This window comes from Mobula hypostoma, chromosome 1 (assembly GCF_963921235.1).
Source record: "Mobula hypostoma chromosome 1, sMobHyp1.1, whole genome shotgun sequence".
NCBI lineage: Eukaryota > Metazoa > Chordata > Chondrichthyes > Myliobatiformes > Myliobatidae > Mobula > Mobula hypostoma.
In genome coordinates, this window is record NC_086097.1 from 213,992,799 (window position 1) to 214,017,754 (window position 24,956).

Here is a 24,956-nt window from a genome sequence, read left to right on the forward strand (position 1 = left end):
CCTTTTGATTCAGAGTCTTCACTGTGGACCGGGATGAGATGTGTTTGCATTTCTTCTGTCTAAGTCCTAGCAGAGGGAGCAACAGGTTTAAGGAAGATGATGACTTTGCAACATCCCAGCAGTCTGATGTTACAGGATCTGCAAATCCTATGCCAAGCTATACAGTTTGAAAACCACAGACAGCATAGTCTCCCACAACTTACCGTTCTCATTCTTGAATAGTGTCTGGACCAGCTATTAACTCTGGATGAGCTTGTGGAAGATTGAATCCACAAATTATAATTTTTTAAATTTGTAGATATAATAATATATCAGAAGCAATAACAGGATATCACATGGTATTTTCAATATGCACAATCATCCTCATTTAAAATGATTATGTCTAAGGGCTGTTGTGACTGTGATCATAGTCACTGGAGAGATGCTGAAACTGGTGATACAGAAGTCTTTATTCAGCACAACAAGCAGACGTCATTCTCATCGAGATCCTCTCAATTGAGGCTCACAAACCCAAAGGTACATTATATTTTTATACCCTTAAAATCAAAGGTAACAGTAGGCGATTCAATACAATTTCAATGGTTACAATGACACTGTTTCCTTCAATACTTTGGGTTGACAAATGGTTCCTTTGAGATACATAGTGGAAGTACATTGTAATTGATAGTGCATCTCTGAAGGCCTAGGTGAATTTGGGGAAAAGCTAATTAACATAAATATTAGACTATAAGGCCATAAGACATAGGAGCAGAATTGGGCTCTTTGGCATCTCAAATGTGCTCTGCCGTTCCATCATGACTGATTTATTATCACTCTCAACCCTATTGTCCTGACTTCTCTCCATACAGATTCACCATCCTCTGGCTAAAGGACTTCCTCCTCATCTCTGTTCTAAATGGACGTTCTTCTGTTCTGAGTCTGTACTTTCTGGAAACATCCTCCGTGCATCCATTCTATCTAGGCCTTTCAATATTCAATAGGTATCAATGAGAACCCTCCCCTCTTCCTTCTTCCAAATGACCAAATGGCCTAAACCTGCTCCTATATCTTAATTTGTCATATCACGATTCAATAATAACACATTTGTAGGGTAACATAATTGGGAGAAATGTACACAATTCTCAAACATTGACACTTGGGGTTTCACTTTAAGAGGCTGGTCTGACATGATGACATTATTACGCAAAGATTTTTAACACAATTTTGTGCTAAGGTTATGGCATTTGATAAAATGTGTTACAGGTTTCACTAAACATAAAACGCTTGACTTTGTTTGATTTGCAAAAACCTACATTGGTGACCCCCGATGCACTAGAACTATTCCAGAGTTAATCAACATGTTGGCTAATGCAGTTGCTTTGAAGCTGCTGGTGTTTTGGGAGCAGAATGCTGTTGCTTGGTTTGTACAAGCTGAGGCTTAGTACGTGCTGTGAGAAATCACCACCGATGACACCAAATTCCACTACGTGGTATCGTCACTTGGCAACTCCACAGCTGCAAGGGTAGTGAGTCTACTAGAACACCTGAACACAATAATACTGGTTGCTGAAAACTTACCTTTCACAAACTTTTGGACTATCAGAGTCTGAGCGTGCCGAACAGTTGTTATCTGTACCCGGCCTCGACAATGCTAAGCCGTCAAAACTAATGTGGACCTCATGCTGTCTCTCCTGGGAAATCACCATCCTTGTTTTACTTTTAAAGAACTCTTCATGCAGCAAGTGCCTGAGCAAGTTCGCATAGCCCTTGCTAATGCACCTGTGAAGGACTATACAGAGCTTGCTAGAATGGCGGATAGTCTACACTCAGCTCGGCAGCAGTGCATCATTCCTCCTCCTTTCTCTACTTCATTAAGCCTGGCTAGCAAGGCTTCCAACATAAGCATGCCCATGTCTGCAAGACAAACAATGCCAGGCCTGTGCTTTCACCATGCCCACTTTGGTATGAACACTAAGAAGTGCCGACTGCCTTTCAGCTTCAACAGTTCCAATGCATTGGGACTTCAGAGGTCTGTGAACACTGTGGGTTCCAGCTGTCAGGGTCATCTACTGTTCATTACAGACACCCTTTCAGGGCGACGCTTACTGTGTGACAGGGGTGCTCAAGTGAGTGTGCTGCCAGCCTCACCTACCGATGAGAAGGCAAAGAGCGACAAACCTCACTGGAGGCCGCCAAGGGCAGCAGGATCCAGACGTACGGGACACAACACGTGACACTGCTCCAGTGGGCTATGTTACATGTGGGACTTCGTTCTGGCTAAAGTGGCTAGACCGCTGCTTGGTGCAAGTTTCCTGTTAATCAGTCATAATAACTGCTGGCTGCTGGATGTCAAGGACTTCAGGTCGTTACCCTGCTCCCCCAGTAAGTTCCCCGCAACGACTCTGTCAAGCGCATGCACCATTGCCTGTGAGTTTACTTAGCTTCTGGGTGGATTCCGAAACCTCGCCAAGTCCATGTTTTCTACTACAGTCACAAAACATGGTGTTGAGGACCACATTCCCACAACTGGCCCACCAGTCCATGCCCACATGCGTAGACTGGACCCAGAAAAGCTGACAACCAAGAAGGCTGAGTTTGCCAGCATGGGAAGTCTTGGCATTATATACCAGTTGAGTAGCCCCTGGGCTTCACCCGCCATATGGTCCCTCAGTCCGATGGCCTTTGCTGCCCATGTGGTGATTACCGACACCTTAATATGGCCGCCACCCCTGATCATTACTCAGTTCCACACATCAAGGTCTTTTCAGCTCATTTAGCGTGAAAGTTCATTTTTTTCAAAGTTGATCTAGTTAGGGGCTACCATCAAGTGCCTGTGTGCTCGGAGGACATTCCCAAAACAGCTGTGATAACCCTGCTTGATCTTTTTGAGTTTTTGTCCATGCTGTTTGGACTGAAAAATGCAGCACAGTCTTTCCAACTGCTGATGGACTCTGCAATAAAAGACTTAGATTTTCTGAAGTTTACCTGGATAACATACTTGTCACCAGTGCGTCCAAAATTGAACACATATCTCATCTCTGCACACTTTTCAAGCACCAAAGCCAGCATGGGTTGATTATTAACGCTACTAAATGCCATTTTGTGTTGTCTACCATTGACTTTCTCGGCCATCGGATCTCCACAGAAGGTGTGAAATCCCTCCCATCAAAAGTAGCCACTGTTATGGATTTCCAATGCAATGCACTACAAAAAATCTATGGGAGTTTTTAGGTATGGTAAATTTCTATCACTGCTTCATTTTGCAAGCTGATGAACTTGGGCTCCCTCTGTGTAGTGTACTTAAAGGCAATACCCTTAATTAAGTCCTTTACTGGTTAGCGGACATGACCAGGGCATTTGATGATACAAAACGAGCTCTTTCTAATGCTACCATACTGGCACACCTGCTCCCCAATGCACCCATAGACATTACTCCTGATGCCTCAGACTATGTTGTGGGTGATGTGCATGAACAGCTGGTCAAAGGCATGAGGCATCCACTCGCCTTCTTCAGCCAGCTGCTCCGTCCCCCCGAAAGGAAGTAGACCATGAGCTTCTCGGTCTTTATCTGGTTGTCTGCCATTTTCATTTTCTTCTAGAGGGTCGCCATTTCCCAGCGTTCATTGACCACAAACCCATCTTGCATGCAATAGCCAAAATACCAGACCCTTGGTCTGCACGGCAGCAATGTCACTTGGCCTGTGTATCTGAGTTCATCACTGATATACAACACATCAAGGGGAAACGTAATGCTGTGGCCTATTACCTCTCACGGTGAGCCATTGAGGCCATACACACGGAGGATGACTATGCTGACATGGCAGCCGACCAAGTTACTGACCCTGAGGTCCAGGCTTACTGAACAGCAGTCACAGGCCAACATTAAGTTCAGTGAAACTGGTGTTTCTCTCCTGTGTGATGTCTCATCTGGTCGCCCTCGCCCCGTTGTGCCCCCAGACTGGAGCCAGACTGTTTATTGACTCCATACATGGCCTCTCTCATCCGGGCTGGAAGGCCTCACAGAAACTGTTGCACTAAGGTTTGTGTGGCATGGCCTCAGGAAAGACATGGGTGTTTGGATTGCAGCCTGTGTGGAGTGCCAGTAGGCAAAAAATTAACCATCATGTGCATCATTGGCATCTTTTAAGTCCTTGAGCGATGGTTTGACCATGTCGATGTGGATCCTGCTGGTCCTTTCTTCCCCCCCCCCAGTTTCACACACCTCCTTACCTTGGTGGACCATACCTCCAGGTAGCCAGAGGCCCCCTTTAGCAAAGACGATGGCCACAGATGTGGATCGGGCAGTGGTCAGCACCTGGGCTGCTCAGTTTGGCACCCCATCTGATACCTCCTCTGACCGCAGTCCCCATTTCAGACCTCTGGGCTGCGAAGGCCCAGCAGCTCAGCATTAGGCTATATCACACCACGGCGTATCAACCGCAGTCCAATGGCCTATGCGAGCAGTTTGACTGCTTCTTAAAGGCTGCTCTGAGGATTTCCCTGGGTCCTGCTGAGACCCAGAGGATGTGCAGTTTGCCGTGGTTGAGTAGGTATATAGGCAGTCGTTACAAATGCCAGGTGACTTCATTCCTGATGCCACCACTGCCAGGTCGGCCTCCCAACAGTGGTCCACCCATCTCAGTAAATTCAATTCCTTCTCACCTATTCTCACCCCCCTCACGGTGTACAGCGCTTTTGGGTCCCTGTTGACCTACATTCTGCCTTGCTTGTTTTCTTCTGCCATGATGCACACCAACATCCCCTTAGGCTCCCTTACGATGGCCCGTTCCACCTATTGGAATGGGGAGAAAAGACTTACATTATAGGTAAGAGAGGTATACCCGAATGTATTTCAGTAGATCACCTTAAACCAGGCCAAGGTTTGGAGTGTTCCACTGCTATGCAGCTGGCATCACAACATGACCACGAGCATGTCAATGCACCTCTGGACCAGCCGGACAGTCCTTCTCTTCCTCCACCCATGGAAACAGGAGCCGAGCCAGGTGGCTCATCGGAGCTCCAGAGAGCCCCACAAGGCCGGTTTTGGTGAGTTCTGTGGGGTGGGGGGTAGCCTGTGTAGGGTAATGTCATTGGAAGAAATTCACTACTACTGACACTGAGTTGGGGATTCACTTTAAGGGGCTATTATTACGTAAACATTTTAGTGAGATTTTGTGTTTACGTTATGGAGTACAATAAAATGTGTTATGGGCTTCATTAAACTTAAAATGCCTCACTTTGTTTTATTTGCAAAAGCCTACACATTTATATTTGATACCCCATGAAACCAGGAGCAGGTCTAGGCATGATCATTTGACTGGATCCTGATTTATGAAATATTAGCACGACAAATCACTTAAGCTGCAAATACTGCAAAACAACTGACATTATTTGACCATAAGCTCATAAAACATAGGAGCAGAATCAGGCCATTCAGCCCATTGTCTTCTCTGCCATTTCATCATGGCTAATTTATTATCCCACACAACCTCATTCTCCTTCCTTCTTCCCATAACCTTTGACACTCTTACTAATAGAGAACTTATCAACCTCCGCTTTAAATATCCTCAATGAGGGCCTCCACAGCCATCTGTGACAAAGAATTCTCCTTAAGATAATTCAGGAGACAAAATTAATTCTACCTAAATTGACAATTACAGTACTTACAGCAGCTATTCAAATTAATCCTGAAATATGACATTGCTTGGAAGGTGCAGTTCATTTCAGCTCCATGTCCTATAACACTCAGTTAAATATTACTTACATTTAATTTGTTGTCTTAAAAGTAGATCTCTCCCAAATATTACATCATAATAACCTTAACCATTTGTTGAAGTATGCTGCATATTTTAAACAGTTCCTCTTTTCAGCAGCTTAGTTTCTGACCTCAGAATGTGGGTAGGCTTCATAGAAATACATCGGAAAAAATAGCTTAGAATGGCTTCTGATGAGGATTCATATTTAAGAAGCCCTGGAAACTTATTGTTTATGATGTCTAATATTAGGCTATTTTTTCGGTTGTACTCCAGCTCCAGCGTTATGGATTTAAATATAATGCAATATTTTCTTGCACAACTGACGTATGTACAAATTTGTCTTTGACCGATATCTCTAGATATATTTGAGAGTGTTGGTGACTGAAAGTCCTCTTCTCTTGGCCATTTAGTTTTGTTAAAGTCAGTGGAATGGAATGGCAAGAGCTGAGTATAGATGATACACACACAAGCGATCAAGCACCAACGAAAGTTAATAATAAGCATGAAATTCTGCTGATGCTGGAAGTCCGAGGCGACACACACAAAATGCTGAAGGAACTCAACCTGATGGCATGAATATCAATTGCTCTTTCTGGTAAAAAAAAAGATTTTGCCTCCCTATCCACTCATCTTCTATTCTTCACTTTGGCCCCTTACCTCTTCTCACCTGCCTATCACCTCCCCCGGCTTCCCTCCTTCTCCTCTTTCTCTTGTGTCTATTCTCCTCTCCTATCAGATCCTCCATCTTCAGCCTTTACCTTTTCTATCTATCTGGCTGTCCTCTTTCCCCTCCACCCACCTTTTTATTCTAGTGTCTTCCCCTTTCCTTTCCTGCCCTGAAGAAGGGTCTTGACACAAAATATCGACTGTTTATTCAACTGCATAGATGTTGCTTGACTTGCTGATTTCCTCCAGCATTTTGTGTGTGTTCCAGTGAAACTTAATTCCTTGTTTCTGAGCACTTTTCCCCCTGAAATGGCATTTTAACAATTTGTGATGCTAATTGTATCTGTTAAGGAAAAAATAGAATTATGATTTATATGCTTCATTTGTGAAAGCATTCGGTGTTGTTTATGTCCAATCTACTGAGGTTTGGGACAGGCAATGAATAAAGCTAAAATTCTAACTATTCCTTTCTCAAAAGATTTAATCTTCATTCCTACTGTAGCGGAAGCCAGTAGTTAAGAAACCATACGTAGCCTGGCAAAATTTGATTTATACAGCTTCGCTGCAGGCTGAGCTCTTAAGAGGCAGGAGCTGGCTCTGTGCACATGTACCTATAAATTTCACTTTCACCATTAAATTTTAAATGCATTTTGAGTTTACCCAGGAGCAACTCATAGCGACAGCGTAACTACACCCTTGATAAAAGGTTCTTTTACAAGAAGCTGCTAATGTGTAAAACATGGACAATGTTATATTAAATGTATTAGTCCAAGACTGGCATTTATACAAGACCACCCACACTGACTTATGCCAGTGTAGTATTCCATGGTTGGTGGACTGAATGTTATGCACATTTTAATGTTAACTTAGAAAAATTAAAAGCATCTTTTCTTTAAAAGTTCTTTTAGAATTTTGCTTTGCACTGATTGCATTTATACTGCATTAGACATGCTAATTTAGTACAGGGACACTAATTTCCACAGTTATTCTGTTTCACACTCTTTTCAAAATTGCAGCTAGGTTTATATTAGGCCCAAACTGCTTCCTATTAATACAAAAGAACTAACAAATGTCCTTATAAGGAACTTTTCAATATTTAATGGTACTGAATGAAATATTTGTAGGTCCTCCCCCGACTGTAGTTGCATGATTTATGTACAGCCCCTGTTTGGGAGATCTGTGGGATGGATTTGTTGGATGCTGTGATGCTGTAGGCATCTTGTGCCACTTGAGAACTCAGATCACAGCTTCATTTTCGACTAGTAAACTTTCAGGTTACAAACAGTCCACTGGAATTGAAATCTGCCACAGCATGGACCTGAACCTGGAGCACCAAAAAGGTCCTCGTATAAGCACCAATATAATCTAATTTTATCAGATTGTGCATTATAAATTGATCCTAATAATATCAAAAAGCTGTGGGGAATCTGAACTATTGTAAGACTGAAATTGGAAAAAAATAATTCAGGATTTTAGTATTGGTTTGGAAAATGTTTTGTGTATAAGAAAGCAATGAGCTAATAGCTGAAATACATCCTTTCAAAAGTGAAATCTCAAAGTTCGCATCTTGTTTCAAAATTATGCTCCACAGACCATGGGGGAGAATTCTAACCCCTTTATTCTTGTATGGCACTCTCTTTCAGGAATACCTTTGTGGACATTCTCCGAGCTATTCTTCTGTCCCTGGAAATTCTTATTGAAGATCCAGAGTTACAGATAAATGGATTTGTGCTAATTATAGACTGGAGTAATTTCACATTCAAACAAGCCTCCAAACTGACTCCCACTATACTAAGACTAGCCATAGAGGGATTGCAGGTCAGTGATTCTGCACGTTTATTTTCCTTCTTGATTTTGGAATGAGAAGTTTCAATGTTTTACAAACTGTAATCTCCACGGCTTTTGAGTAAATATAATACGTGTCCCATTGGCTCATTAGCTAAATAAAGCACAATAAAAGGATGTAGCTTCTTGAAAGGTGACTTCCACATCAGTAAAGGGCACGCTGCAGATGTTAGACACTTCCCAATTATGAGGGAAAGAAACTGGAAACCCAGTTGTTCAGAGACATTACATCTTTTCTCTCAAGTATTCTTTTTAGAACAGACTTGGCTGACTTTAGCTAAAGGAAGCTGCTTGGCCTCTGTAAGGTTCAGTAGTGGTAAAAAGTAAAATATAATCAAATTGAGAAGTATAGGTAAGGTTCAGTAAAATAAGGTACTTTAATTAAAAGGGTCGGAGTGGAGAAGCTAAATAGGGTATCACAAAGGGGTAAATCAAAAAGGAAAAAAAAATTGAAAGCCAACAAGCTTGAGTATTAAAACTACAATGATTTAGCAATAAAAAATTGCACAGGGAATTCCACACTTTTGTGGTCCACCAGAATATTATTAGAATAGGAGGCAGCCTAATTGTTTTGGTCCATTTTCAATAGATCAAAAGTTTTGTATATTTCCAGCTAAGGTACCACAGGAGGGGGAAAAGCCATTTTCCACTGTGCAGTCCTGGGAAAAAGAGAATAAAAGAGAGGTTAGAGGCCAGAGGGAAGCAAAAGGTCACATATCAGCAAGCCTTTTCTTGTATTCATATGTGCAACATCCAGACTGATGAGGAAAGATCAAAAATATCCCAAAGGAAACAGCGAGGGAGAAAGGGGTCGTGCTTCATGCCAGGGTCATCGTGTAGAACTGGTGGAAACCAATCAGCAAAAACAAAAATTAGGTCGGTAGTGTAGAAGGCAGGGATCAGAGAAATCCTGTTACTATGAGCAAAAACAAAAATTAGGTCGGTAGTGTAGAAGGCAGGGATCAGAGAAATCCTGTTACTATGAGCAAAGAGTAAAGAACTACTGTTGTCAATTGGAAAATAAGAGCTTGACAAGCAAGAGTAAACATTAACAGGACTTTTTCTAGTTACCCTGCATCTGAAGAATGTTAGTGAAGGAAGTTCAAAAATTCAAAGTTCAAAGAAAATTTATTATCAAAGTAAAACACCTGTGTCTTACCATATACTACCTTGAGATTTATTTTCTTGAAGGCATTTACAGGAAAGGGAAGCACAATAGAATTTTACAAAAAATACAGGGACGTACAAAGAGTGACAAACAACCAATGTATAAAAAACAAACTATGCAAATAAAAATAATACTGAGAGCATGATTTGTAAATAGTCCTTGAAAGTGAGTCTGTAGGTCATAGAATTAGTTCAAAGTAATGGTGAATGAAGTTATCCACATCAGTTTAGCAGCCTGATGGTTGAAGGGTAATAACTGTTCCTGAATATGGTTGTGGGAAACTGAAGGCATCTGTACCTCCCTGCCTGATGGTAGTAGTGAGAAGAAGGCATGGCCTGGATGCTGGAGGTCCTCGACGGTGGATGCTGATTTCCTGAGGCAGCTGTTCATGTAAATCTACTCAATAGTGGGGAGGTTTTGCCTATGATGGACTGGACTGTATCCACCACTAGGAAATTCTGCTGCTATGGGGTGAAGAATGATTCCACATTAAGAGGTGGCAGACTAATACAAATAAAATTCATTGATACCTTTTAGTCACAGTACTGGGCTTTGCAGAACCGCAGATGAGGAAATTATGTGCAAAATCCTTGCATCCAGCTCATGTGCTGCTTGGGCTGCTGTCAGCGCATTTTCTAATGACCAGATTTTAGATCCATTGAAAAGTGACCTTGCTAAGTTCTTTGCTTTGTGTTCTTAACACGTAAGAGCCCATCAGGTGAAAAGCACACAGCATTTCTTTCCCCCAGCCATGCTATAGGTGGAGTTTGAAAATTTGCACTTGATATGCTAAGTGGGGATGAACAGAGGGAGAAAAGGCTTATCCTGTATCTGTGGAGATGTGGGGAGTTGTGTGCCATAATGTCTTTGTAAGGTCCAACTGAACTCCAGTTTGCCAAATCTATGACTCCATTAAAATTATTTTTGATTTAAATTAAACAATATCGATCGAAGGTACCCAAGTTTCTTCAGTTTGCTCCATGTAGTTGATGTTTAAGCATAACAGCTTCTTTTCTTTTAAAAATTCCCTCACCTGTTTTGGATTATCAGCTACATTGGTGCCAGTTTGTTCTAGCAAACAGGCCACCTAGCCAGATCTTTGTGCAGAGCCGAGCTAGTAAATGGCAGTGGTCCACAGACCAATATCGAACAGCGGTCCTCTAGTAAGAGGTGCAGTCGACGTTTCAGGCCGAGACCCTTCAGTCAGTCCTGACGAAGGGTCTCGGCCTGAAACGTCGACTGCGCCTCTTCCTATAGATGCTGCTTGGCCTGCTGCGTTCACCAGCAACTTTGATGTATGTTGCTTGAATTTCCAGCATCTGCAGAATTCCTGTTGTTAGCGGTCCTCTAGTGACAGTTAGCATTGGTCCAAAGTTTGTCATCACAATGATACGGAGAAAACCCATTGTATTAATTCTATTGCATCTGACTATTTAAAAACTTTTGTGTAGGAAATCTTAAAAATGTCAGAAATATATATATCTGAAATCTTTAGTGTTAAATTAAATCCTTATCAATTCAGAACCATTCAGTAAAACATTACAGTTATTATAAAACTATCAAAGGTGTTAGAAACACATCCATCTGCTATGTGAATGTGTTAACTTCTGCCATCAACTGTTATAAACATCTGTTATAATCTAGTTATTAAACAACACTAATTAGAGCTAATATTACTTCGCCTGACAATAGAATTTGAAGTTCTGCAGGGAGGGTGCACTGATGAATATTTTTGGACCTGGAAACCCACAGCGAGTCAATCAATATCTGTGCAGAGAAGTTGTTTATGCTTGGGATATGTAAACTTCCTATAATATTTGCAAGGAATGGCTGGTATGAACAGGGAAAGAAGAAAGCAGTGAGGAGGATGCTAAGAGGATGCAGGGTGACTTGGATAGGTTGGGTGAGTGGGCAAACTCATGGCAGATGCAATTTAATGTGGATAAATGTGAAGTTATCCACTTTGGTGGCAAAAATAGGAAAACAGATTATTATCTGAATGGTGGCCGATTAGGAAAAGGGGAGGTGCAACGAGACCTGGGTGTCATTATACACCAGTCATTGAAAGTGGGCATGCAGGTACAGCAGGCGGTGAAAAAGGCGAACGGTATGCTGGCATTTATAGCGAGAGGATTCGAGTACAGGAGCAGGGAGGTACTACTGCAGTTGTACAAGGCCTTGGTGAGACCACACCTGGAGTATTGTGTGCAGTTTTGGTCCCCTAATCTGAGGAAAGACATCTTTGCCATAGAGGGAGTACAAAGAAGGTTCACCAGATTGATTCCTGGGATGGCAGGTCTTTCATATGAAGAAAGACTGGATGAACTGGGCTTGTACTCGTTGGAATTTAGAAGATTGAGGGGGGATCTGATTGAAACGTATAAGATCCTAAAGGGATTGGACAGGCTAGATGCGGGAAGATTGTTCCCGATGTTGGGGAGGTCTAGAACGAGGGGTCACAGTTTGAGGATAGAGGGGAAGCCTTTTAGGACCGAGGTTAGGAAAAACTTCTTCACACAGAGAGTGGTGAATCTGTGGAATTCTCTGCCACAGCAAACTGTTGAGGCCAGTTCATTAGCTATGTTTAAAAGGAAGTTAGATATGGCCCTTGTGGCTACAGGGGTCAGGGGGTATGGAGGGAAGGCTGGGTTCTGAGTTGGATGATCAGCCATGATCATAATAAATGGCGGTGCAGGCTCGAAGGGCCGAATGGCCTACTCCTGCACCTATTTTCTATGTTTCTATGTTTCTAAAATAAGAAGTTTTTGAACAGGATTATAAAGCAAAAGGAGCAGGAAACTAACATAGTCCACAGTTATTAGAACAAATAATAGAACACATATTATAGCTGAAAAATAGAGTTTTAATAAAATGGAGGAATTCAATGAAGAAAAGAATCATGAAATTATATTACTACGTTTTGCTACAGAATGCAAACAGAGCTTGACAGAAAAGCCATACGGGATGTAGAATAAGCAGATTATTTTAGAGATTGTATAACTCGTATATCGTATTAACAATCTAAATTTCTACATTCTTCTATTCACTGGCTTTAATAACAATTACATGCTGGTATCAATTGAATACTAATTTATACTCACTTTTACTTTGCTGCCCATATCAGGAGAGAAAGTATGCTTCAAGTTTATTTGACCAAGCCAGTTTTTAATATACAAAATAGGAGCAGGAGTGTGCTGTCTTCTCCATTTTGTAAAGAACCTGACTGAAGTTTTAGTTTTTCCATCACTATCATCATACATCGATTCCCTAAATGCCAAAAATCGAATGACTCCATTTTGAATGAGGGCCAGTGAACCTCCACATCCCACTGGGGCAGGGCAGAGAATTCCAAATGTGGGTTACCCCCTGAGTGAGGAAAGTTCTTCGCTTCGCTGTCTTGAATGGCCTGCTCCATGATCCTGGACTCCTCAGTCCGGGAAAATATTCTTCCTATGTCAACCAGGCAAGCCCGTCAAAAGTGTTACATTTCATTTAGATCTCCTGATATTTTTCTAAAGTTTACTGGAAAGAGCACCAGTTGATTCAACTTCTCTTATAGCAAACCCATAACATTTGAAACCGGTCATGTCAGAACAGAAATGCGAAGAAATTTTTTTAGTCAGAGGGTGGTGAATCTATGGAATTTGTTGCCACGGGCAGCAGTGGAGGCCAAGTCATTGGGTGTATTTAAGGCAGAGATTGATAGGTATCTGAGTAGCCAGGGCATCAAAGGTTATGGTGAGAAGGCGGGGGAGTGGGAATAAATGGGAGAATGGATCAGCTCATGATAAAATGGCAGAGCAGACTTGATGGGCCGAATGGCCGACTTCTGCTCCTTTGTCTTATGGTCTTATGGTCAGTCCAGTAAACTGAGGGGGTTTTGATTTACTTTTCAATTGGTTCAGCACAACACTGTGGGCCGAAGGACCATTCCTGTTCTATGTTCTTGACTGTATTCTTTCTATGGCAAGTAGTAAGGTGACCATAAATATACACAATATGCTAGGCCCTATAGAACTGCAATAGGAATTCCTTACTCCTGTAATCCGACCCTATCATAACAACATACCGTTTGCTCTCCAGTTCATTAACTGTACTTCTATTATGGCCTTCAAGCATATCTTCGAACATTAACACTACCCAATTTCTCATCATTTAACAAAGAACTCTGCTTTGCTGTCATATGTTGTAAAGTGGATGACTTCACTTTTTTTGTAAGTTCTTCCTCATAATATCCAATGTGTGAATAGGTAACAGTAGTCACTGGGTTCAGTTTATTGAGTGTAAGAAGTTAAATGCAAGCCTGAGGCAATAAAGGTTCACAAAGGGACTGATGAGGGCTGTTGTGCAACTGGGACCCTTGGGAAGTGGTTTAACAAAAACCTAAGGTAATCTTCCTGTAGATTTGGGCCCCCTATCTAAGAAAGGATGTGCTGCCACTGGAGAGGGTACAGTGGAAGTTCTCAACAATGATCCTGAGAAATAAAGGGCAAACTTATGAACAGCATTTGACAGCTCTTAGCCTGTACTAACTAGATTTTAGAAGAATGAGGGGGAACCTCATTGAAATCTGTTGAAAGGCTTAGATAGAGTGGACATGGAGAGGACGTTTCCCATAGTGGGGGAGTCTTGGACCAGAGAGCGCAACCTCAGAATATAAGGATGTCCCTTTAGAACAGATGAGGAGGAATTTCTTCAGCCAGAAGGTGGTGAGTTTGTGGGATTCATTGCCACTGATGGCTGCTGAGGCCAAGTCATTGGGTATATTTAAAGCGGAGGTTGATAGGTTCTTGATCAGTAAGAGTCAAAGCTTATGATGAGAAGGTCTCCATCAATAAGCCCAGTGAAGATCAACAAAAGCTTGAGGAACAGTTCCCCCACATTACAGCCTTTTGAGCTCAACCTTTTGCCTCCAACATCAATTCCAGTTTACCAGCAGCACATTTACAGTCTATGTGGAAGAATGTGATACATTTCTCCCCTTCCCTGATCCATAAAATGTCATAAAGTTAATTAATAACTGGACTGCATGTCAAAGGTTTCAAACTATTCCTATTTACATTCATATTTCCAACCTTAACAGTATTCGTTTTGGCATTTTAGATAATGAATCTATTTGATCCATTTATCTTTCAACAGCTCTGATAATGTAAATGGTAGTGCTGCTTTGCTTTATTTCAGATTCTTAATAGAGGCAGTACAGGTAGCAGAGTGTGGATGCTAGATTAGCTCTATTATCCAGGAAGAAAATAGTAGTATTCACATAGACCTCAAAGTCTCAAAATGCTTTAAAGGTAATCAAGCTTTTCTTCTGGACAGTTCCTGTGGTTAAGTGGCAGCCAAATTATGTTCAGTAAAATTTCACAAATGTAACTTAATAATGGTGATGTTCCTTTAATGGATTTGTTCAAAAGATAAATATTGATTGGGAACATAAACTAATGTTTTGAAGTAAGATCTGCGAAGCGAAAAGGCTACTGGTTTAATAATATTACTCTCAATAATGTTCTGCAAAGTTACCTTATATTTAATGGTCAAGACGTTTAAAGTACTTAAGCGGGAGATTATTATGTTCACTTCTGGGCCACACAATCTAGTTCAGGGGTTCCCAACCTTTTTTATGCCATAGACTAATACCATTAAGCAAAGGGTTTGACCCCAGGTTGGGAACCCCTGCTCTAGATGCATGTCAAAATCTTAGAGGCTGGAGACAAGACTTATTAGACTGGTGAATCTGGGCTGTTCTCCTTGGAGTCAAGAAGGCTGAAGGAAACTTGATGAATAAGATAATGATGGGTTTAAATAAAGCAAATAGACAGAAGCTCCAGTTCCCATTAGCAAAACATCAAGAATGTGAGGAGACAGATTTGAAATAATGAGCAAAAGATAGATGATATGTAGAAAAGATCATAACAAGAGATTATAAACGCAAGAAATTCTGCAGATGCTGGAAATCTAAAGCAACACACACAAAATGGTGGAGGAACTTAGCAGGCCAGATAACATTTATGGAAATGAACAAACAGTTAACGTTTCAGGCCGAGACTCTTCTTCAGGACTTGCAAGAGATTGCTATGATCAGGAAATTTGAGCCTGTGATGGCAGGGCAGCATGAGAGTGTGGAGGTTAGCACAGCACTTTACAGTACAGGCCGTAAGATCAGGAGTCAATTCCCACACAGAGAGTTTGTACATTCTCTCTGTGACTACATGTGTTTCCTCCCAGTTCTCACATTCCAGATATGATGAATAAGTTGTGAGCAGGCAATGCTGGCACAGAAAGCATGGCAATACTTGTGGGCCACCCAGCGCAATCCTTGATAATTTTATTTGATGCAAAGTGATGCATTTTAACGTATGGTTTGATGTATATGTGACAAATGGGTGATTGTCTTGGATTTCTCTTGCGATTGGAAGACTCTATTGAACAGTGATTATGTAAGATGCCGCAGGCCTGTTACCCTTGTTTGGTGGTGTTACAGACGGTGGGGAAGCTGAATGGCCTGAAAGGACTATGTCTCAAGCCATGGGCTTGCCTGCTGTTGCCGTCCAGGAGAGGAGATGCCGGAGGCCGTGTAGCATGGCATCCGTGCTCAGTTGGGGGCAGACCTCTTCTGCTAGTGCTGCCCTCCAGTGTTCAATTTGTGGAATGACAGGCTGGATTGCAGAGGCTATGCACTGCCAAAAACTGCACTATCAATGTGCGGGACATGTCACTCAGGGACTTGGGCTATATATACATATTTTCTTGCATGACTTTTTTTTTTGCTTGCTATTTTGATTCATGTGATATGTATGCTTTGCACCTTGGCCCCAGAGGAACATTGTATTTGTGTATGGTTGAATGATAATTAAACTCGATTTTTTATTTGATTTGAAATAAAGATTTAAAAAATGAAGAAACAGCCAATCAGAAGAAAAATTAATTGGCAATTGGCATAGGGATCAGAGGGGGGTGGTGTGGTAGGTGAAGTCTGACAGATCTGGGTAGTAATCAGCAGAAACACCATGGGTGAACCAGTTTCTGTGGCTTATTTAGATTTTAATAAAATTAATAATCTTTTGTGACACCTTATCCAAGAAGGTTGGGGGTTCTGTGCAGAACATACTAGTGCACTTTGAAAATTAGTTTCTGGACAGAAAACAGAGGGTAAAATAAACAAATTACTTTTGGCTTGGGAGACTGGGTCTAATGATATATGCAGGAACTGGTGGTGTGCCTGAGCTGTTCATATTTATATCAGTGACTTCGATAAGGGGATCAAGTATAATATTTCCAAATTTACTGGTGATATAAAACTGGGTGACACTTGGGTTGCGAGGAGAATGCAGATAGTCTTCGGGGAGCTATTGGCAGTGTAAGAGAGTGGATAAGGACATGCTCCATGGAATATAAAGTGGTAAAATATGAAGGATAAACTGACACCAGAAGCACTGAAAATACAATACAGGTACAATGAACAATAATTGGTATGTCAGCCTTTATTACAAGAATAAAGATGCCATGCTCTATTTATATAGGGTATCTGTATGATTAGATGTAGCTATATAGAGGCTGCAACTATATAGTTATCTCTCTACCTAAGGGCCCATAAACACAACAGTCAAGTGCAGCAAATGGTCACCACATTCTTGGAATGGAGTTCTTGAAAGGGGAGAAATTAAACCAAGTAGGCCTATACAGTCTTAGAAGACTGAAAGGTGACCTTATTGAAACATATAAATTCTTACAGGACTTGAGGGGGTAAATGTTTAAAAGAGCAGCCATTCAGACAAGAGGTGAAAAGAAATGTCTTCACTTGGAAGTGAGCGAACATTTGAACTTCTCTACCAAAGAGGCTGAGTCACTAAGCATGCTTTAAGACAGAAATTGTTAAATTTCTAATGATGAACGGAATCAGTGAAATGTGTTTGTGTAAGTTAGTGTCATGAGACCAAATAACAGCAGAGATCTTATTGCATGGCAAAGGGACCATATTGTCTAATCTTGCTTCTATTTCATATACTCTTGTGTATATAAGTTGTTGGTCCCCAATGAATGGGACTAATCAGATAAGGGGTCAAAGTGGCACCAATGGGTTGAAGGGCTTCCTTCTGTCCCAAAATGATCCTACGATTCTCTGGATTGAGTTTTAAACCCATTGACTAATGACTCAGTCACTGACCAAAATGAATGTTGATTTTAATCTTATAAACTATCTGGATATGGGACATTAACAAGCAATAAACTAAAATTGTTGGAAATCTGAAATATAGACATTTATTGAACTCTGATGATAAGTCAGTGACCCGAGACATTAATTCTGTTTCTATCCCTGCAAATGTTGCCTGATCCACCAAGTATTTCCAGTTTTTCCTGTTTCCATTTTAGGTTTGGAGGACTGGTGCCAGAAGATTGTAGGGTAAAAAAGACTGACCACGTTAAAAAAAAATCAGGAACAATTTAAAAAAAAGATTATTGATATTGCAAGATAGTAAGTTTAGCTTTGAAAGGTGAGATTGACTAAAAATCTATCATGGGGTAGAAAAAGCAAACACACAGGAAACTATAAGGAAAGTTGGGACAGCAATCTGAAAAGTGAGTTAAAAAGGTACAGTACTAAGGACAGAAGAGACAACACCAGATTTGATTTCAGACAGTCAGTTGAAGATATCATACAAATAGGCCATTCTTACAAGATGCTGATAATCTTGGAAACTTTTACTTTCTCCTTGAAGTTTAATTCATCATCTGTGAGATGAAGGATTTTCAGCAACTACCATCAGATCTCCATCGATAATCTCAGTGTAATTTTGCACCATCGATGTTGCCAGAATTTTCCCCATAAATGCAAATGCAGACAGTATTTGGTTTTGTTGTTTGCCTTAACTGAACATGAAGGAAAACTTCATTTCAATTATTACAAGATGTTGAATCTCAAACCAAAGGCATGTGAGAGCATGTAACTGATTTTTGCAAGTCATTGACACCATCTTAATTTCTCATTACCCCTGGATGAATTGCAGCTAATCCACTTCCCAATGTTCATTCTTAAATCTTCCTTTTACAATGGTACTTCCTCAGATGTCTCACTCTACATACCTCTCCTGTACAGGCAGTGTCTGCCTTCTGAAACATACACGTCCTTCTTCACAGCTGGAAAACAAATCACAGACCAGATCTCACAGCACACCACTCCACCACATGGTTGTCTGCTGTTCAGTGCCTCCTCCAGTTATCATAATCTGATTTAAGAGGGTGGGCAAATCCACATAAATCAAAACAAGTCCTAGGAAACACAGGTTCCTGTAGTACTAGAGCTCCATATTGTAAGAGGTTAAACTGGAGGACCCTGGACGTTAAATGTGGTAAAGAAGCAGTCTTTATTCTTTTCATTGCTCTTTGAAGATTGAGAGCAAATAAAAGCAAAAATTAAATCAGAATTAAAGAGGGAGTATTCCCTTCCAGCAGCTCTGATTTTACAGACTAGTCAATGTGGCAGATTTTCTGTGGTTTTAAGTTACTAATCAGTTGATTCTGTGCTCTGATCTCTGCAGGACAGCTTCCCCGCACGCTTTGGAGGCATCCATTTTGTGAACCAGCCTTGGTACATCCATGCTTTATTTACGATAATAAAGCCATTCTTGAAAGACAAGACCAGAAAAAGGGTAATTAAAATTTCAGACAGATGGGAAACATGATTCAGCATGGCAATTAACAATTAGTTTGCAAGCGTGGTTCAGAATAATAAACCTCTCCTCTGCCTGGTTGAATGGGGGAGAAAGACAAGGTTACAGGGGAGAGAGGAATCGGTTAGTCTGCATGTGTCTGTGAGTGTAAGTGATTCATTGAATCAGACACTGTTCTGATCTGTGCTCATCCTGTGTTGAAATCCAAGGTGGGGTATGGGAAGAGTCCATTTTAATCTTCTGAAAGATGAATTCAATTTTGAATTGACTTGGTATTAACTAACATGAATCAACAGAACAAACGTGAATTAGTTTTGAACATTTGGGAAAAGACAGATGTTTGCAGAAAACTTTGCAGGAGCATTTTATTTTTAATGCCCCTCTCTTCATTTCCCTCTTTACAAATCAGCCCACAACTAGTTAACAACTGAGAAGCAGCCAGCAGGCCATTACTAAAACCTGCAGCAATGCTGCCGTGCTACTTCGTACTCAGTAACACATTAAAGAACCTTGTGTAAATAATCATCTCCTGGTAGCGTGTGATGTTGGAAGTTCAATCCCATGGGATTTTTGGGCACTATCTAAATCCTCATTACAGCAAAAGTGATTGTCATAACCTCAGAGACGAACTTAAACTGATATGATATCCAACGCACACCCAGTTTGTGCAGCTGCAACTGGTTAACTGCATATGCAACGTTACAGACAACATGATTGGCACTTTTGACATTGCCCATCAGTGGTGTACTCTGGCTGCATTAGATGCTAACCATTATTATTTGAAAAACTGATTGTGTTGCAGTTTTGTCACTAAAACAGCTCTTGCACAGTTTTCACAAGGATTAATGATTTAGTTAATCTTTTGATTGATTTTAATAATGGTACAGATTAAATTTATTGATATGCTACCTGTTTATAGATTCTTTATAGAGCCACCTGGGGAATGATAAACTCCCAGTGTTAACACTTTGTATTTTTAGATACCTTGTCTTAATTTTATAACATTCAGTGTTGTTTGTCAAATAATCATTTAGTGTGAAACACTGCATTTTAGGCTGGGAGACCGTTTCGCCGAACACCTATGCTCTGTCCACCAGAGAAAGCAGGATCTCCCAGTGGCCACACATTTTAATTCCACGTCCCATTCCCATTCTGATATGTCCATCCACGGCCTCCCCTACTGTCAAGATGAAGCCACACTCAGGTTGGAGGAACAACACCTTATATTCCATCTGGGTAGCCTCCAACCTGAGGGCATGAACATTGACTTCTCTAACTTCTGATAATACCCCACCTCCCCTTCATACCCTATCCCTTATCTATCTATCTATCTAGCTATTTATTTATTTAATTCCGCCCCCCCCCCCTTTTTCTCCCTCTGTCCCTCTCACTATAACTCCTTGCCCATCCTCTGGGGTTCCCCCCTCCCCCTTTCTTTCTCCCATGATCCTCTCCCTTCTCTAGCCTCGTATCCCTTTTGCCAATCAACTTTCCAGCTCTTAGCTCCATCCCTCCCCCTCCTGACTTCTATCATTTGGGATCTCCCCCTCCCCCTCCCACTTTCAAATCTCTTACTATCTCTTCTTTCAGTTAGTCCTGACGAAGGGTCTCAGCCCGAAATGTCGACTGTACCTCTTCCTATAGATGCTGCCTGGCCTGCTGCGTTCACCTGAATTTTTTGTGTGTGTTGCTTGAATTTCCAGCATCTGCAAATTTCCTTGTGTTTGCATTTCATCAATCTGCTTCAGTACACTTTCATTGCTGGCAAGGACAACGATATCATCAATACTTAGTTTTCCTGGGAAGAACGTGGAGGACCTTCACTTTGAACCACTCTTGTACTTGTGACAATGGTACTCCCATGAATATAATTTCAGAATATTAGCTCAGTGATACTGTCCAAGTTCACATACTGGCTTGTGGGTATTGATGGAAGCAATGATTAGAACATAGAACATTACAGCACTCTGCAGGCTCTTCAGTGTTGTGCCACCCCTTTAACTTCCTCTAAACTCTAATTAATGCTTCTCTCTCTCATAGGCCTCCATCGTTCTTCCATCCACGTGCTTATCTAAGATCTTCTTTAATCTCCCTAATGTATCCACCTCTACCACCACTCCCAGCAGGGCGTTCCACATGACCACGACTCTCTATGTTTTTAAAAAAAAAAGTGCCCCTGTATTTTTCTCCAATCACCTTAAAATTATGCCCTCTCATAGTAGCCATTTCTGTCATGGGGAAAAGGCGCTGGGTATCCACTCTACCTATGCCTCTTATCATTTTATTCACCATCAAGTCACCTCGCTTCCTCCAAAGAGTAAAGCCCTAGCTCGCTCATTCTCTCCTCATGAGACATGTTCTTTAATCCAGGAAACTTCTTGGCAAATCCCTTTACACATCCTATCTATGAGGTGACCTGAAGTGAACACAGTACTCCAAGTGTGGTCTAACCAGAGCTTTATAGAGCTGCAACATTACCTTGCAGTCTGGAACTCAATATTTCAACTAATGAAGACCAACACACCACACATCTTCTTAACCACCCCATTAACTTGTGTGAAAACTTTGAGGATCTATGGATATGGAACCCAGAATCTCACTATCCCTTCATACTGCTAAGAATCCTGCAATTAACCTCGTACTCTGCCTTCAAGTTTGACCTCCCTAACTGTATCACTGCACACTTTTGGTATTGAACTCCATCTGCCACTTCTCAGCTACAGCAATCAGGTGTTTGGTGGATATCCATCGTGTTTCAGCTTTAATCTTGCCAAGCAAGGAGGTGAGCCCCCGATCTCTGACCATCCAGCCTTTGGTCTGGTCTTGTAGCCACAAGACATGTTAACATGACATGCATTACCAAGGGTTTTGACAATAGTAACTTGTAAAATTTTAATGGTAGGAGCTGCAGTATTGGTCTTGCTGTTGAAGGTTAGAAATTGAAGCCTGAGCATTTTCTTGCTTGAGTTGACCATTATCTGGCATTTTTTTGAAACCTGACTGATAGCTATCATTTTCCAGCCAAAGTCCAAGTCTTCCTGTAAGTTCAATGTTGAAAACAGTCAGAAGGGATCTGGACACTTATTCACTGACCAAGTCCAATACCTGCATGAAAATAAACAAAGATCTTTGACAAAGCAGCCCGAAGAATCTTGCTTGACAATCTGCTTCAGTGATTTCTCACTGTTTCTTTCTGTACCGTTTGGAGAAATATTCCCTGAACACTCTACATGAATCTGGTCTCTTACTGTGAGTTCTCCTCTGCATCCTCTTCCCGCCTTCCTCTGGTAATTTGCCCTGCTCCATTTGGCTGCTGCCAATTCCCCCATTCATATCCACTACCATGAGCATGTCTGAGCACACTTGATTTCTCTTTGAAATTAAGTGAAGACAGTCCTCTTAAGCTTCTGACATGGCACTTCCTGACATAGAACAGTACACGAGAGTACCAGATCCTTGCAGAATCATTTCCATAGCAAGATAAATCAATCAAAACTAACCTGAAGATACGATAATCTACTTAAATTAGGTTCACTGTGGGTGCTTCCTGGCTGCTGAATCCATCCCCAGAAATATCTCATTGGGAGCATTAGGCTGGTGATTGATGTCATACTCTGGCTGCTTAGCGGTCATGTTAGATTCACCCACACAACAGGCAACAAAGATTAAATTTTGCAGCTATGATAGCTTGGGCATGGACTGTTCTGTTTCAGTACATAGCATGCTTTTAATGGTTAATGAAACAATTCAAAAGAAGGGGAAATCAAGGTCTGTGGGCTAGATTTAATAATGGATAAGAGTAACAGTAAAACTGATTATCCGGCAGCCTCAGGGCTCTGTGATGCTGGACCAGCATTTTTCCTGGACAATTGGATGTTACTGTTATTACTCCAAAACACTTTTATTTCACTGTCTTTTTTTTACATTTTATACTGTGGTAAAATATATTTTAATGTGAACCCGGTGAGTTTAAAGGGAGCATTGGAAATAAAACCCAGTGTGTTTCAGCTTGAAACAGCCAACTGAGGAGTTGTCGATCTTGGGATAATAAAGATTTAGTGAGCCAGATGCTGAAACATATATATTTTTGAACAACACACATCGAAGTTGCTGGTGAACGCAGCAGGCCAAGCAGCATCTCTAGGAAGAGGTGCAGTCGACGTTTCAGGCCGAGACCCTTCGTCAGGACTAACTGAAGGAAGAGTGAGTAAGAGATTTGAAAGTGGGAGGGGGAGGGGGAGATCCAAAATGATAGGAGAAGACAGGAGGGGGAGGGATGGAGCCAAGAGCTGGACAGGTGATTGGCAAAAGGGGATACGAGAGGGTCATGGGACAGGAGGTCCGGGAAGAAAGACAAGGGGGGGGGACCCAGAGGATGGGCAAGAGGTATATTCAGAGGGACAGAGGGAGAAAAAGGAGAGTGAGAGAAAGAATGTGTGCATAAAAATGAGTAACAGATGGGGTACGAGGGGGAGGTGGGGCCTTAGCGGAAGTTAGAGAAGTCGATGTTCATGCCATCAGGTTGGAGGCTACCCAGACGGAATATAAGGTGTTGTTCCTCCAACCTGAGTGTGGCTTCATCTTTACAGTAAAGGAGGCCGTGGATAGACATGTCAGAATGGGAATGGGATGTGGAATTAAAATGTGTGGCCACTGGGAGATTCTGATTTCTCTGGCGGACAGAGCGTAGATGTTCAGCAAAGCGGTCTCCCAGTCTGTGTCGGGTCTTGCCAATATATAAAAGGCCACATCAGGAGCACCGGACGCAGTATATCACCCCAGTCGACTCACAGGTGAAGTGTTGCCTCACCTGGAAGGACTGTTTGGGGCCCTGAATGGTGGTAAGGGAGGAAGTGTAAGGGCATGTGTAGCACTTGTTCCGCTTACATGGATAAGTGCCAGGAGGGAGATCAGTGGGGAGGGATGGGGGGACGAATGGACAAGGGAGTTGTGTAGGGAGCGATCCCTGCGGAATGCAGAGAGAGGCGGGGAGGGAAAGATGTGCTTAGTGGTGGGATCCCGTTGGAGGTGGCGGAAGTTACGGAGAATAATATGTTGGATCCGGAGGCTGGTGGGGTGGTAGGTGAGGACCAGGGGAACCTTATTCCTAGTGGGGTGGCAGGAGGATGGAGTGAGAGCAGATGTACGTGAAATGGGGGAAATGCGTTTAAGAGCAGAGTTGATAGTGGAGGAAGGGAAGCCCCTTTCTTTAAAAAAGGAAGACATCTCCCTCGTCCTAGAATGAAAAGCCTCATCCTGAGAGCAGATGTGGCGGAGACGGAGGAATTGCGAGAAGGGGATGGCATTTTTGCAAGAGGCAGGGTGAGAAGAGGAATAGTCCAGATAGCTGTGAGAGTCAGTAGGCTTATAGTAGACATCAGTGGATAAGCTGTCTCCAGAGACAGAGACAGAAAGATCTAGAAAGGGGAGGGAGGTGTCGGAAATGGACCAGGTAAACTTGAGGGCAGGGTGAAAGTTGGAGGCAAAGTTAATAAAGTCAACGAGTTCTGCATGCGTGCAGGAAGCAGCGCCAATGCAGTCGTCGATGTAGCGAAGGAAAAGTGGGGGACAGATACCAGAATAGGCACGGAACATAGATTGTTCCACAAACCCAACAAAAAGGCAGGCATAGCTAGGACCCATACGGGTGCCCATAGCTACACCTTTAGTTTGGAGGAAGTGGGAGGAGCCAAAGGAGAAATTATTAAGAGTAAGGACTAATTCCGCTAGACGGAGCAGAGTGGTGGTAGAGGGGAACTGATTAGGTCTGGAATCCAAAAAGAAGCGTAGAGCTTTGAGACCTTCCTGATGGGGGATGGAAGTATATAAGGACTGGACATCCATGGTGAAAATAAAGCGGTGGGGGCCAGGAAA

General features: G+C 41.9%; 1 protein-coding gene across 2 annotated transcripts in view; it reads left to right on the forward strand.

The window, feature by feature from the left end:
• Positions 1-24,956, forward strand: part of LOC134354837 (clavesin-1-like) — a 68,979-nt gene that overhangs the window by 16,857 nt on the left and 27,166 nt on the right. For both annotated transcript variants that reach the window (XM_063064224.1, XM_063064215.1), the window contains 2 exons: positions 8,045-8,219; positions 18,951-19,061. In XM_063064224.1, coding sequence (XP_062920294.1) covers positions 8,045-8,219; positions 18,951-19,061 — 286 coding nt within the window. The remainder of the gene's footprint in view (positions 1-8,044; positions 8,220-18,950; positions 19,062-24,956) is intronic.